The sequence below is a fragment of the Petaurus breviceps genome, unplaced genomic scaffold (assembly GCF_028583685.1).
Source record: "Petaurus breviceps papuanus isolate PSGF00001 unplaced genomic scaffold, PetGlider_PUasm1.0 90823, whole genome shotgun sequence".
Classification (NCBI taxonomy): domain Eukaryota; kingdom Metazoa; phylum Chordata; class Mammalia; order Diprotodontia; family Petauridae; genus Petaurus; species Petaurus breviceps.
In genome coordinates this window covers 2,275,877-2,292,175 of record NW_027187352.1, presented here as the reverse complement: position 1 = coordinate 2,292,175, position 16,299 = coordinate 2,275,877, and the positions used below count along the sequence as shown (strand labels likewise).

Genomic DNA, 16,299 nt, shown 5'->3' with positions numbered 1-16,299 from the left:
AGAGACAGAGACACAGAGAGAGAGAGAGAGAGAGAGAGAGAGAGAGAGAGAGAGAGAGAGAGCACTAAAAAGATAGATAATATGTATCCATCAGTCAACTAATAGATTGATATATCTGTTGGTCAGTTGATCAATAGATAGATGCCTAGATGTATATCCAGCCCCATTCTCTCTCGAGCTTCAGTCCTGCATCATCAGTTGCTTCTTAGATATTTCAAAATGAATGCCCTGGAGACATCTCGAGCTCAACATTTCTAAAACTGAACTAATTTTCTTCCCCTCCAAACCCTGCAATCTTCCAGACTTCTCTATTTCCATCAAAAACACCACTATCCTTCCAGATCTGCAAACTCAGCATTGTCCTTGATTCCTTACTCTCCATCACCCCAGATATCCAACAAGTTGCCAAATTGCCATTTCTACCTCAACAACATCTTAGCTGATACAAGCTCTTATTACTTGTTGCCTTGATTATTCAACAGCCCCCTAATTGGTCTCTCTGACGTAAGGCTTTTACTACTCCAATCCATCCTAAATACTGCTGCCAGTCATTTTTTTAAGCACAGATCTGACTGTGTGACTCCTCTACTCAGTCAATCCTCTTGTATACTTCTTGCCTCTAGGATCAAATATAAACTCTTTTAGCTTTGAAGACCTGGGTTCAATATGTCTTTCCAGCCTTATTGGATGTGACTTCCCTTCCTGTACTCTGCAGTCCAGTCACACTGACCTTTCTGTTCCTTACATGTGATGTTCCATCTCCTGAGTACAGGCCTTTGCTCCAGTTGATCCCCATACTTAGAATGCATTCCTTCCTCACCTTTGCCTTATAGTATCTTCTTCCTTTAAAACTCACTCTTCACCTAAAAGTGCCATCCTCTACATGAAACCTTTTTTGATCTCCCCAACTGCAAGCACCCTTACTTCCAAATGACCTCATTTAACTACTTTTTATATATTTCATATGTATCCTGTATATATTTATGTATTTTCTTGTCTCCCCCATTTGAATATAAGTTCACTGTAAGGATTGTTTCATTCTTTGTACTTTCATCTACAACACTTAGCACTGTGACTGAAGCAAAGTAGGTGCTTCATCAATGCTTATTGATTGACTGTCGATTGAAATGATGATGGTAAAAGATGGGAATAAGTAGAGATGCTCAGTTCTTTTCTTGCTTCTGTTTCTCTGTCAAGGATGGGTTTTGGATTGGCAAGAACAAAGCAAAAATGACTAGTGGGGAAATGAAACCCCAGAAAAGTAAGGAGATAGAAAGAGGATATATGGCTGCCGTTGATGAGTTCAGCTCAATAGGCCCAAGTGAACTGTATCTCTAGGTGCTGAAAGAATTGGCTGATGTTATTGTTAAGCCACTTTCAGTGATCTTTAAAAAGATGTAAAGGATGGAAGAGGTGTCGTGTGACTAGAGAAGGGATTGGGTAATGTCCCAGTTTCTGAAAAGAGAAGAAAATAGATGGAGGCTGTCATTAATATACCAGTGAGTCTTACTATTCCTGATAATATTGTAGAATGTGTTATTAAAGAGATGGTTACTAAACATTTAGAAAAGGATGAAGTGATCAAAAGGGGATAAAAAGGCTTAATCAAGAACTGGTCATGCTAGACTGATCTCATTTCTTTTTTGGGGGGTGGGGGGATAGGGCAGTGTTAGTAAATGACTTCTTAACCTTCGTAGTATCTACAAATCATTAACCCTCTTCTATAAAAATGTTGCTAATAATACTTCTTATATTTAGCTCTTGAAGTTGTGAGGTTCAAAAGAAATAATGTATACAGAATGCTTTTTAGATTTTGAAGTTTTGTACAAATATATGATTTGGAGGGGGGGGAAGAGGAGGAAGGGTTAATATAGACCAATGATTTCATTGATTTGGGTAACTTTCAATGTAGAAAAACTTTCCACTGATACAAATTACCATTTACCAAATGCTAGAGATATAGTTTATCTAGAATTTATCAAAGCATTTGAAAAAGTCTGTCATGCCATTGTGCACAAAACAGAAAGATTACAACTACACAGTAAGTACAGTTAAGCGAGCGAAGAATTGGTTGAAGGGTCAAAGATCAATCATTAATGGTTTAATGTCACCTTGGAAGAAGTGTTTGGCCCTTTGCTGCTTAATATTTTGATCAATGAGCTGGATAATGAGTAGATGGCATTCTTATCAAATCTGCAGATGACACAACGCTGGAAGGGATAGCCAACACATTGAGTGATAAAGTCAAGAACCAAGAAGATCTTGATAAGCTAAAGTATTACACTAAGAAGATGAAATTTAATAGTTGTAAATGTAAATTCCAACATAGGTTCAAAAAGTCAACTTTACAAGTATGAGATGGGGGAGCTATAGCCAAATAATATAGTTTTCATTTTGAAAAGATCACTGGGGCTTACTGGCCTCCTTTATATGAAACAAAAGTATGAAAAACATGGCAGCTAAAATATTAATATGATCTTAGGATCATAGATGTAGAGCTGGAAGGGCCCCCAGACATCTGCTAGTCCAACACTCTCATTTTACAATTAAGGAAATGGAAGTCCAGGGAAAATTTCAACTCAGGCCCTCTTATTCAAGCTGATGCATTTTCCACTGTACCATGAATATTGATTGAGAGATATTGTCCAAAACAAATGCTGTCCTCTTCCCTGGTCAGCCCTCTTCTCAGCAACTGGAATAATAAAAGGCATTGAAGCTATGCTGTACAAGGATCAGTTAAAGGAACTGGAACTTTGTCAAGAAAAGCAACAAGTTTAGAGACAGGTGACAATATACTTTCAAGTATTTAAGGGACTTTGTAGAAAAGGAATTAGATTACTCTTAGTCCCAGAAGGTAGAGTTAAGAGCAGTAGTGTGAAGGTGACAAGGAGATTTTGGCTCAATCCAACCAAAAACTTTGTAACAACTAGTGTTCTCCAGAAGTGGAATGGACTGCTTCAGAAGGCAGTGGGTTAACTCTTTATTAGAAATCTTTGAACAAAGACTGCATGACCAAAGACAGAATCATAGAATTTGAGAATTGGAAAGTACCTGAGTGGCCACCAGTCCAATTCATAGGAAAAGGAATCCCTACATACCCACTAAGTCAGTGGTCATCCAGGTCATCCCTTTTTAGCTTCGGTTTATAATTGTATGCATTCCACTTTTTTCTCTAGCCTCCATGTAATTGGTATTCTTCCTCTAAGGGCAACTCCTTTCAACTATAGTCTTTGATTCCTTTTTCCAGTCTTGTGAGACATAGGGCAGAAATCATTCCCATAACCCAGCCCCACACTTATCTCTTTTGCAAAACAATAATCAGATAGTTCTTTGGTGCCAATTATGGGTACTCAGAGAGCGGTATTTGGGACAAGGCACTAGAAAAGTATAAGATATGTCCCTAACTTCAAGGAACACAATATACAGTTGAGGACAAAGAAAATAAGGATAAGTAAGCAGAAATAGTAAATAAGTGCTAAATGTTTGGCCAACTTGTGTTAGAAATGCAAAGATTGAGATACTGAATAGCTTCTTAAAAGGAAGTGGCATTCAAGTTAGAGGTTAAGAAATAAGATTTGGATCAGAGGAGAAGTGAGCATACTGGGTGGCAGGAATAGTACCAGTAAAGGTTGTGGGAGGAAATTTAATTGTCTAGAGTAGATAGTTTGTATAGAAGTTATAAGACTGTAAATATAGACTGGGTTCTTGGAGGCAGAAGTTGGGAAATTTTGGTCAAGGAGGATCTACTTTGGGAAGATCAGTCTTGTATACTTGGAAGGATAGATTTGGAAGTGGTGGTGACTAGCATCTTTCTTTTCTCTGTCTTTGCTAGTTCCTTTACTCCTGATTTTAAACGTTAAAAGTATGTCCCTATTTAAAACAAAACACAAATGTCATGTATATCCAATACTTTTTGTCACTGATAAAAGCCATCACCTCCATGTTCTTATCATTCATCATAGGTAGGTTGTGTAGAAGTTGTTTGTCAGGTATGGTTTGGAATAGATGACTTCTGAGGGACCTCCAACTCTGAGATCTTTTTTTTTTTTTTTTGCTTTTTGGAGGGCAGTTGGGGTTAAGTGACTTGCTTGCCCAAGGTCACATGGCTAGTTTTTTGTGTTAAGTATCTGAGGCCAGATTTGAACTCTGGTTCTCCTGACTCCAGGGCCAGTGCTCTATTTACTCCACCACCTAGCTGCCCAACTCTGAGATCTTTTAAGAGCCTTGGATTAAGAGTCAGAAATATTTGGTTTAGATTCTGGTCCCAGTTCAGTTTTCTTCATGGACTTAAGTGATTCACTTCCCTTTTCTGGAACTCTTATAAAATGAAGTGTTTTGATATGTAATTTCTAAGATCTCTCCTCCTCCTGACATTCAGATTCTGTTTTTCAGATTCCCAGATGTTCTTTTATATGATGGGCCTTTTGGTTTATGTTCAGAGCCTTGCTCATTTCAGAACAAGAAGAAAAAAGACCATAATTGAAAAGGTTATTCATAGATGTGGAAACAAAATTCCTCTGCAGTAACTTGTTCCCTTTTGATTTTTCCCCCTGAGTTATTCTTGTGCTTTTTTTCCCCCCTAACATATTTGTCCTTGCATAGAAAGGATAATTTAGACTTCCTTATGAGGAGGGCCAGGTCCATTTCTGGGTGGAATTCTTGGAACATAAGAGAAGACACAAAAACTTGAGACCCTTAAAATGTTAGAACTTTAAAATCATAAAATAACAGAATCTTCGAATCACCAAGTGCTAGAATATTAACATCACAGAATCATGGGATCTTATAGGGACTCTTAACATCATAGTGTAACAGGTGGTGGAGCTGAACCAGTATCCTAGTCCTTCTGGTGGGTCCCATGCTCAAATCACTTCCAGATCTGTCTCTTTAACAGAGGTCATGGCGCATGTGTCACCAGAAAGGGACTGACACAAAAGAAATACTTAAAATGCTAAATATTACTAAGTGAACATTAATGAACAAGTACTTAAAACATAAAATAGTAACATATGACAAAGGACTCGCAGGAGTCCATAAACAGATAAAAGAAAATAAAAGTGTATTGTGGGACCACTGAACAGATTGCATTTTTGCCTCAGTCTTCACTGTCCAAACATTCATTGTAAGTTCATCTCTTCTGGCCATCCAGATGTGTGCATGGCTCATACTCTGGCCATGGTCATTTTCCCTTCCAGGTAGGGTTTGGCTGCAGGAAGCATCTCCCACTGGGCAGCCAGCACCCACACCTCGATGTGAATTCTGAGTTTTGAAGGCTATGAATATTCATCTCAGAATTACTGGGGGGGGGGGGCAGAAAAACAAAGCAGAAGACAGACTTAAGATACAGTCTCAGCCAAGCAGTCACTTGCTCTCATGTCGTATTTATGTAGCCATAATAGCTGCTGCTAGAGAGAAGGAGGAGGGGAAATCTCCCCACTGCTTTTGTTTGCAGTAGTTGGAGGCCCAAGCTTCTCTTTCCCCCTTCCCCTTCTGTGGTTCTCCCCCCACCCCCAACCCAAGGAAGCCTCTGGTCTTGCATGCCTTTTAGCAAGAGGCTAAAAGGCACATGTGACCAGAAGGCCATTTCTATTGCTGGGGCAGGAGGCTGTTATTTTTAGCCCCTGCTGTACACAGAACTTGTTAGTAGCTAGGGGAGACATACATGTAAATATAAGAGTAATCCTGCCTTCCTTAGTTGGGATACATGAATCAATCAAGAAGAGGTATAAAGAACCCTGGATAACAAGGGATTCAGTCACACCCTGTCGAGCAGATATAAAAACCAGTGAGATAAGTTCTTAAGTCATGATCCCTCTCAATAGATCCCTACCCTTACACACACTTTAGATAACATTAGGTCCCTATTCTCAAGTAGCTTAAGATCTGGTTGACATATAAATCACAACACAGATAACTATTATATGTAATGTTACTTGATAAGAGTTTTTTTTTTTTTTGCTATACTTACGATTTCATCCATATAAGCAACTCCCTGGTAAGGAAATGCTCTCCAAAGAAGAGCAAAAACTATTTTGTAATTTATAGTGTTAGAGAATTGACTGTGGGTAATTAGAAATTAAATGACTTTCATTATTTTGTGCTTTCTTCAATTAAGATTGAACAAATGAAGTTAGAACAAATGAACAGACAAAGTTACAGATTTAAGCACTGACTTTGCAAAAGCTTATACTTAAAAAACTACAAGGCTGTGTTTTAAAGAAGTCACAGTGAGCTAATTGAGAATAGAATTACATGTGACAAAAGTAACTGAAGGTTCACTGTCAGAGAAATTATTCCACAAATAGAGTTAGCTAAATCACTTTTGGAGGGTTTAAAATATTTTGTTGATTCTATTCTAACACTAACCCTTCTTCTCTTTACTTCATTTCTCAGAAATATTAAAAGTCTTTCCTTAATACTATCATTTCATGTATCAGGTTTTAGCTGATGAGGTTAATATTAACAGGAAACAGGCTTCAGTTAGCCAAATGTTCCAGGAAGAATGGCACAATAAAATTCAATAAAAGGAAGTAAAAAATTCTTATAACAAGGGCAAAGAATTTAAACCATAAGGAGGAGCCTGGCTAGAGGGACAGAAGGAGAGAAGAGGAGGAAAACAAGAGAAAACAAAAGAAGTTCAGAGAGAAATCAAGGAAGAAAGAAGGCAAGAAGGAATACGGGTGGGAATGAAAAGAGAAATGAGGAAAGGGGGGGGAGAAAGGAGGACAGGAGGTAGATAGGAGAGAATGAGAGCAGAGGAAGAGAAGATAGAAAGATGATGTGAGTGATAGATTAAAGAAAAAGTGAACCTTTTCTGAATTTCCTATATCCATAAGCACCTATTTGTTTTCCTGCAGATCCTTTATAGAATTCTAGAATCTCATCAGAGTTTAAAGGGACGATCCAGCACCCAGCACTTGCTATCTGGGCTGTATCCCTTTTTAAGATAACTCAAAAGAACTCATTTTATGCTCCACACCAGGGGGCGCTGTTTACAAAAGAAAAGTCATGTTAGAGATTGTCAGAACTAGAGATAATTGAGTGCCAAGTTTTTCATTATGTTAGTAAAGAGGCTGAGGTCAAATACTTGAGGTCACTTACAGAGTTAGTCACAGAGCCAAGACTTGAACTCATTTTCAGACTCTAAGGCAAGTGTTCTTTATACCCCTTATTTTATTTCTGAGCTATGATAGAACAGAGCATTTATAATTAGTTTCCTTAATGACTCAGAGGTCTGGTTTGCATGAACTCCATAATAATTACATTCCTCCAAAGTGCTTTCACAATCACATTTTCTCATCTGATCCTCATTCATTCAGCAAATATGTTTTGAGTATCTGTTGTTCTTCCTTGTGGAAGATATTTCCCAGCCCCCTGAAGTAGACTAAGATAGGGTATATATACATACATATATATGTTTGTTTGTTTGTTTTTTTGACCGGGACCAATGATTTCATTAATAAAGGAAGCTCAATGAGGAAACTTCCTCTACCAGTGCAAATCTGCATCTGCTTCACAATTTAATAGTATTAGAATACTTGAGGCATTGACATGCCTATAATCACACAGCTGATATATGTTTGTGGGGGAGGGAGGATAGGGGACTTAAACTCTACAGTTTTCCTAAGTATTTCTTAAAAATACGTTTTCTTGTTATCTTTTATTTTTATGTCACCTACATTTTCCATTGTATTTCTCTCTAATTCCTCTTGCAGAGGGCAATACCTTAGTTTTAAAAATAATTTTAAGAGAGGGGAAACAGTTAAACAAAATTAAGCAACATATTTAAAAAGTCTGACGTTATATGCAGTGCTCTGTGGCTATGATCTCTTTTTACAAAGAAGTGGGGAGAGGTAACTTTATCTCGTTTTGGGGGTCATACTTGGTTATTATAATTTCACAAGTTTGGAAAAAATTCTTGTTCTTTTATTTACATTCTTATAATTGTACATATATTGTACACTGGCTCTGCTTACTTTACTTGGCCTTAGTCCATAGGTTTTCCCATGCTTTTGGGGAATAATTTGGGTTTATTCTGACCCCTCTGTCTGAGGGCCCGACCTGTTATGTGCCACCCACCACCCCCAAACCCTTCCTGGATTATACTGAGTCTTTCACTGCTACACCAAACTCTATTTCTTTAGCTGGATTTATTATCCCTATTTTATGAGAAAATTGAGGCTCAGAGAAGGAAGAGCTATTACTTCTTAGGATAATAGAACTGGAAAGGACCTCAGCTATCTTCCAATCCATTCCCTCTCACCCCTAATTTTACAGATGAAGAAACAGTCCCAGGCACATTTTGACTTGCCTGAGGTGTCATATGAGTATTGTCAGAGGCAGAATTTGAACCCAGGTCCTCTGACTCTAAAGCCAGTGCTTTTTCCACTGTACCACATAAGGTGATGGAGTGAATTCATGGCCCAACTGGGAGTCAAAAGCAGGTCTCTTACCTTCTAATCCAGGACTGTTTCCCTTATATCATCTTGCCTATCTGTTTCTAGCATGGCTTCAGCTGCTTGTCCATGCATGTGCTTGGTTCAGCTGCTGTTAGGAGGGAGAATGCTATTATGTCCACTAATGTGAAATCTTTTTTTTTGTCCCCATACAGGATACACAGCAGGAACACCCTACAAGGTCCCACCCACCCAGAGTAACAATGCACCACCTCCCTACTCTCCATCGCCTAACCCTTACCAAACGGCTATGTACCCTATTCGAAGTGCCTATCCTCAGCAGAACCTGTATGCCCAGGTATGGGGGTTCCCTGTGGTGCTTTCTTCCCCAGATGGGCAACTCTGTATTGGTGGGAGGAAAGATGTGAGGTGGTCCCTGGAGACCCATCTCTTCCCAGAAATATCTCTCCTACTGAGTCCCTTAAATTGCGTTAGAATGTTATTCCCTTAAGTTAAGGATCACTTTCCCTACTCTGTACTCTGTAATATAAGTCCTTAAGGGAGAGGTAAATGTATAGATCAGAGGGGGAGAGAGAGGTAGAAGACAGAATCTTAGAATAGGAAAGAGGGGTGTCATAGGATACTAGAAAGGTCTTAGAACAGAATGTCAGAGATCAGGAAGGGACCTTGGAACATTGAATGTTAGCTCGTGAACAGAATGTTTAAACTGGAAGGACCCTCAAACTACAGAACGTGACTTGAAAAGGATCTTAGAACATGAAATGTAAGAGGTGGAAAGGCCATTAGCAAATAGAATACTTGAATGTAGAGTGTCAGGAATAAAAGAGACCTTCTAACAGAATGTTAAAATTGAAAGGGACATTGGAATGTCCAGTGTCAGAGCCTGAAGGGGTCTTAGACCTTGGAATGTGATGGGGACCTTAGAGAGCCTTTAGTTCAACTCCTTCATTTGTAGAAGAGGTTGAGGTCAGAGAAGGCAAGTGACTTGCCCAGAGTCACAAGGTGAGGCAGTCCCAGAGCCAGGACTGGAATACAGGTTTCCTGAACAGTAATAATAATAGCTGGCATTTATATAGCACTTTAAGGTTTGTGATATGCTTTACAAATTTGATCTCATTTTGTCCTCACAACTCTGGGAAGTAGGTGATACTAGTATCCCCATTTTACAGATGAGGAAGCTGGGGCAAACAAATTAAGTGCCTTAACCAGAATCGCATAATTAGTGTCTGAGGTTGGATTTGAACTCTGGTTTTCCTAACTCTACGTCTAATGCTTTGTCCACCATGCCACCGTTCACATTTTATAGCTATTGTCTTGACATGAGTCTAGTCAGTCTTTTTTTTCTCTGACCCTTCTTCTCTTCATCAAGATAGATACCTGAAGAAACCTGTTACATGTTGATTTGTATTTCCCCAGGGAGCTTATTATACACAGCCTGTGTATGCCGCTCAGCCCCATGTTATCCACCATACCACCGTTGTCCAGCCCAACAGCATTCCATCAGCCATCTACCCAGCACCGGTGGCTGCTCCCAGGACCAATGGGGTAGCAATGGGCATGGTTGCTGGAACCACCATGGCTATGTCAGCAGGTGAGTGTTTTTGTTCCAGGCTAGGGAGAGAGAGGGATGCTTAGGATTCCTTCTGATGATAAATGTACCCTGAAAACAGTTACTCTTCAACCCAAATCAAGATTAAGTATTGGCCTTACCTACTTAGTCCTCTTAAATACAAATTCCCCCAGAGAGAGGTTACATTTTAAGTCATAAGATGTAGAATTGGAAGAGAACTTCTAAGATCACCTAGTTTAAGTTCTTCCTTAATTAAACCAACGTCCATTGCAGAGAAAGGACTTGCCCCTGATCACAAAGATAGCAAATGGCAGATTTGAAGGGAGGGACTATTCCCTTTTTATCTTTATATCCCCATACTTATTGAGTTGAATTGCTCACTGTCTCACCACCCATTAGTTGGTAATGAAACTGTTCTCTTTGGTTTCTGAAATATGAAAGTTAATGGCCTTTTCTCATCCCTTGTCCTTCTGGACTTTTCTCCAGCTTTTGGTCAAAACTATTTACCACACTTTCTTAACCTCTCTTCCTCCCTTGGCCTGCTCAGTGCTACTTGCTTCTCATTGTCCTCTTATCTGTTCGTCTATTACATCTCAGTTCCTTATAGCCTCCTTAATTGGGTCATCAGTTACCTTTACATAGATGACTCCCATATTCTGTACATACAGTCCTTCAGGTTGAATGTAATCTCTCTGAGGGCAGGGGCGGCTTCATTGTTGCCTTTGTGGTCTCAGCATCGAGCACAATGTCTTGTAGTGAACATTTGTGGTATAAAGCACTTTTTTCCTGGAGACTGGGTAGCACTAGTATTATTATCTCCATTTTACAAATGAGTGAACTGAGATTTAGAAAAGTGAAGTGATTTTCCTATGGTCACCTGACTCATAAGGGTCAAAGCTGGGTCACTGGGATGAATTTGTTTTCCTTTCTTTGTCTCACCAGGTACCCTGTTAACTACACCACAGCACACTGCAATCGGAGCCCACCCTGTCTCCGTGCCAACATACCGGGCCCAAGGGACCCCCACGTACAGCTATGTACCTCCACACTGGTAAACTGCAGCAGCCAGTTCACGTGAGTGGAAGTCTCAGCCTTTGTCCCACCTTGTAGCTTGAGTGCTCCTTGCTTGACCCTTGTCCAGGTCTTTTTCCTGTTAGGGATTAGGAGGTGGAGGTATGAGTGGTTGCAGCAACAATAAAGATTTTGCCCTAAAGTTGAAGTGACTTCCTCCAGAGCCCTCTTAGAGTAGCATAGAATCTCAGTGTTAGTTAGAACAAAGAATGGTAAAGCTATGGAGGTTTTAGGTCAGTTCACCAAATATGTATTAAATACCTAATATATATGAGGGATCCTAGAAGATAGAATGTCAGGGCTTGAAAAGAACTTAGGGCCAATCTAGTTCAAGCCCTTTATTTTATAAGGAGGAAATAGAGGTCCAGAGAAGGGAACTGATATGCGAAAGGCCACCTATCTATCGTTTTAATGGCAGGACTGGGACTGGAATCCACTTTTTCTGACCCCTAGCCCACGACTCTTCCTGCCTTTCACAGGGACAAATGGGAGTTAAGAGAAGAGAAAAGCAGCCTCCTCTGTGTTTTGTAGCTAAAGCACCACAAATCCTTGAGACCTCAGTGGTCATCTAGTCTAGCCTTACCTGAATGGGCATCCCCTAGACAGTGCCCTCCCTGATAAATAATAGTCTAGCTCAAGGCCACATGTGGCCCTTTAAAAGGTCCTCAAGTGCAACCATTTGACTGAATCCAGACTTCACAAAATAAATCCTTTTATGAAGGGAATTTGTTCTGTGAAGTTTGGATGCAGTCCAAGGGCCATGCTTGAGGCCCTAGAGGGCCACGTGTGGCATTGAGGCTGCAGGTTCCCCACCCTGGGTTAGCCTCTGCTTGGATACCTTGAGGGATGGAGAGCTCCCTTAATCTAGAGGGAGCTGATTTTGTTGTAAAACAGCTCTTATGTTGGACTGATATCTGCCTCCCTGTGACTTCTACTAGCTGGTTTCCCAGCCCCCATTCAGCTGAATTACTTTCCTAGACTTATCCTTAAGGGTTCATTGGAGGTTATAGGACTGGGAAGTATGGTATTTCCCTGCGAGTTCCACATGGGGTGAGAAGGGCAGGGCAAGCATTGAAGGATACATGACAGGGTTATGTAACACTGTGCCGAACACATTAAGTGAGTAGTAGTAGTTAATGGTGTGAATCAGAAACTATGATCACAGCTCAAATTTCTATAGTGCTTTATAGTTTATAAACTACTTTGTTCACAGCTGTTGAGATGGGGAACAAATGAATGAAAAAAAGTATGTATTAAATGCTTACTCTGTGCCAAGCTCAAAGGATACAGATAGATAAGAAAGTCATTCCTCTCCAGGAACTCGCTGGGGGAAGACAAAACACGTAGGGTAATGGTCAGGGAGGTGAGTTATGATCTGGGGAGTCACGGGGGGGGGGAGGGGGTGTTCTGAGAGGAGCAGTAGCAATAATGATTCAGTTCTGGTCCTGGAGTGAGAAGGAGGGGAGGGAGGAAAAGGGCAAATGGTCAATGGTAGGATGGGTGCAAGAAGTAGGCCCACATGGAATGTGGAGCTGGCTGAGACCCACAGGATGCAGAGGGCCAGGTGATGGATGCACCCCCAGCCTGGCAGTGTAGGCCAGGGACAGAAGTGCCAGAGTTGAAAGGCCCTAGGTCCCAAGGCCTAGTCTGTGGCCCAGAGAGCAATGGCAGGCCAAGGACTTGGCAGCCAGATGGAAAAAGAATGAAGGTCCAGAAAGAGGAAGGTCAAGGTCACACAAGTCAGGGAGACGTCCTTTGTGTCTCTCACTTCATTCACCCCTCTCACTTAGAGAATCACTTGTGCATGGAAAATGGACTGCCCACTGTCATCAAATGGGATGTGGCAATAGCAGAACTTTAGCTTAGATATCCAAAGATCTTTTCACCTTTGGGGGTGTTTGGCAGATGGGCTGCATTTGGAGTCAAAGGGCTTGGGTTCAAATCCAGCCTCCACTACTGACTACTTATGTGAGTTTGGACAAGCTGATCACTATGTTTTCTCTTCTGTAAAATGAGGGGGTTTAGAAGGAGGGGTAGAATTAGAACCTGAATTCCCTTCCTATGCAGACATTCTAGAATTCTCTGACCAAGTGATTTCTAAGTCCCCAATCACCCCATTCCACACACCAGTTCTAAATTCTTTGATTCCAAGTAATGACACTTTCCAACATTCTTGTACCCAGTAAGAAGGATTTTTTTTTACCCCAAATATGCTTCAGCAGCCCCCATGTATGAATGACCCTGTTCTTTAATATTCCCCTTGCTTCTATCTTGTCTCCACAGATTGGGAGTCAGACATGGTATGCAACAACTCAAGTCTTACACCCGGTGCTGGCATGATTCCAGACCAGCGCCATGCCCGTCTGCAAGAACAACAACCACTGAAAAGTGCCAGGGTCACTTTATGCATCCTTTAGTGTTTGGGGTTTTTCTTTTTTTTGGGGAAAAAGCTGCATTTTCTGATCTTCTCCCTCTTCCCCTGGTCCCTTTCTGCCAGCCCACTCCCCACCACATCCCCCAAATGACGACCCTCACTCTGACCCTGGCCAGTGGTCACAGTCTCTTTAGTCTTCTTATTTCTAGACCCAAGCGTTCAGTTTTGGGGTGGCGCGCCCCTGCTGGTGTTTTGTTTTGAGTTGTTCAGCCAGTGACTGGGCTTGTTTGTTTGTTTCTTGTAGCGAGAATGGTGCATGGTATGGTAAGCGGTCTTCATTCTGGTTTGACTTCCTTCTCTTGTTCTTTTGAGGAGTGGGGGGAGTGATATCAGTTGTTGACTCTTTTATACCATGATACAAATGAAACTCGCGTCTTCCAGAGAGCCGTCATGACCGATCATAATCCATCATCCAAAGCAGGCCCATCGATAGGAATCCAAAACTCATGGGAACGTTAGCAATGGGACACATTAGTTTTAGGACATAGGAAGGCTTTGGATTTGTTCCTCATGAAAGGTCAGACTGCTTTTTTAATAGAGGGGTGGGGGTGGGAGGGTGAGGAGGGAAGGGAATGGACTTGGAGGCCAAGGGATGGAAAGAAAGGAGGGGCTACACCTGGAAACTGGCATAGGATTTTCAACTTTGTTGTAAGAGGTCTCAGTCCTAGACCTTCTGGGTATTAGACCTTCTGGGTTCTTTTGATGACCAGAACTTGAGGGACTGTCAGACCTTCTGGGTCCTGGATCTTCTGATTACCAGACCTTGAAGGTACCAGATCTCCCAAGTACTGGAACATCTGGGTCTTGGACCTTCTGATTGCACTGTGTCATAACCAGGCAGTTCCTCTGAGGGCAGCTGATGCTTGCAGCAGCCCCAGATAGGACAGGTGGATAGAAAAGAAACACAGGGATCTCAAGTCATGCATCAGGATGTCTGCTATTTCCTGGGTGGGAGATGAAGTCGCCAGGCCCAAGTACCCAGAGAGCCCAGGAAACTTATCACCTTGAGTTGACCTCCCTGGGGGAGGAGGAGCAAGAGCTGGTGGGGTATGGGGTCAGCTCTTGAGGTAGGTGTGGTGGCATCCTGTGATGGAGACCATGCCACTGCCACGTGTTGTTGGGATGAACTCTGGCATGTCAGGGCAGGCACAGCAAAGCAGATTAGGACCAGAGCACTGCAAGTCCTTGCTGCCCAGCACCAGGTCCCAGATGCTGCTAACACTATTTTGTTCATTGAAGAAGTTATTGAGTTAACATTTGAGGTGCTTCCAGGGAAAGGACTGTGGGGGAAGTAAGGAAAATAGGGTGAAATTGGGATCATGGAGCAATAGCAATAAACATTTCATAAACTCATGGAGCTGGAAGGGGCCATTTTGTCCAACCCCTTCCTTTTACAGATGAGGAAACCAAGACCCAGAGAGGGGAATTGACTTGTCCCAGGTCACACAGCAAGTGAAGCTACCTGGAGAAGGGGCAGACAGTGTGAGGGCTGGGCCGCGGTGGGCATAAAGCAATAAAAGACATACAACCAGAGGGAGGAGGACACAGTAGAGGAGGAAGAATCTTTTGGAAATAATATTGAAGGTACATGGCAGCTCATACTTCTGAAGGCCAAGGAAAGGAATGGAGCAGAGCTTCCAGTGGGGCCAGAGAATTGCAGCACCTCAGCATGGCCTAGACTTCAGCATCCTCTGGGTGCTGGGGGACCAAACATCCCTTCAAACTGGGATAAGAAAACAAAACACAGGTTGTACTCAGAGGAGGGCGATATGCTGAGAAAGGGAGATGACCACCTGAGGTCCCCAGACCCATCCCAGGACAGACTCCTGAAAAACCCCTCAGGTTGGGACCACTCAGATGCTGGTCAAAGCTTGGGAAAAGTTCAGTCCATCCACTGCCCTCCCTGGGTTGTTTTGGGTGGGAGGGGGAAATCTTGATGTTTCCCTGGGATGTTGGATGAAATGGAATTGTAAGAAGGTCTTACTGCTTAAAACTGGGATTTCAGGAATTCAGTGGTAATTCAACAGACATTAAGTACCTACTGTTTTGGGGGGCTTTAGTGATCAGTGTTGTGAAGGGAAACAAGGGAATGAAAAGATAAACAAGATAGGTCTTATCCTTAAGAATTACACATACTTTAAACAATGGCTTTCCTGAGAAAATTAAACCAACTCAGATTTGTTCTCAGTCTCCTCAAGGATGGAAACACAAAAACAGACTCGATACTGGAAGGGCACTTGGGTTCCCCTATTAGAACCTCCTCACAAAGGAGGTCGTCCCAGCACCTGATAGAGAAAGGCAACAGTCGTGATTTTTGGTGATTATTCAGTCCTTCAATGACACAATCATTTCCATGGCATGTAGGTTATAACCCTTCTTTACTTTTCCATGTACTGGGACTCTTGACTCTTTCCTCTGATGTCTCCATAGAGGATCCACCTGGCACACTGGACACTTCCTTTGGTTCTTTTCATATTTCTTGTGTCCTGGTACAGAGCTTGTTTGAGCTGTCCATCTGTGTTCCCTCACTCTTGCTACATGGGAGGAAATAGGTCGTGTATCAAAAGTGGTTTTAAAAATAGAAAAAAAGACACACCAGAAGTAACACACGCACACTCACACACACTTACCCCTGGTGGTGTTTTGGGCTGTGCCTCAATTTGTTGTTTGTTTTTTTTTTAAAGAAATAACTGTTTGGCAGTATTAACCTGTCTAGTTTTACAAAGACACCCACCTGGTTTTTGGTTTTACAAGTCTGATTTATGAACCTCTGGTATCACCTTAAATAATTCTTGGATGAATCTATG

General features: G+C 41.7%; 1 protein-coding gene across 6 annotated transcripts in view; it reads left to right on the top strand.

Annotated features, from left to right (window-relative positions):
• The window catches only part of FAM168A (family with sequence similarity 168 member A), a 205,542-nt gene extending 189,484 nt beyond the window's left edge, over positions 1-16,058 (top strand). For all 6 annotated transcript variants that reach the window (XM_069070824.1, XM_069070825.1, XM_069070827.1 and 3 more), the window contains 4 exons: positions 8,612-8,754; positions 9,834-10,008; positions 10,930-11,061; positions 13,342-16,058. In XM_069070824.1, coding sequence (XP_068926925.1) covers positions 8,612-8,754; positions 9,834-10,008; positions 10,930-11,042 — 431 coding nt within the window. In that variant the 3' untranslated portion in view covers positions 11,043-11,061; positions 13,342-16,058. The remainder of the gene's footprint in view (positions 1-8,611; positions 8,755-9,833; positions 10,009-10,929; positions 11,062-13,341) is intronic.
• The last annotated feature ends 241 nt before the right edge of the window (positions 16,059-16,299 follow it).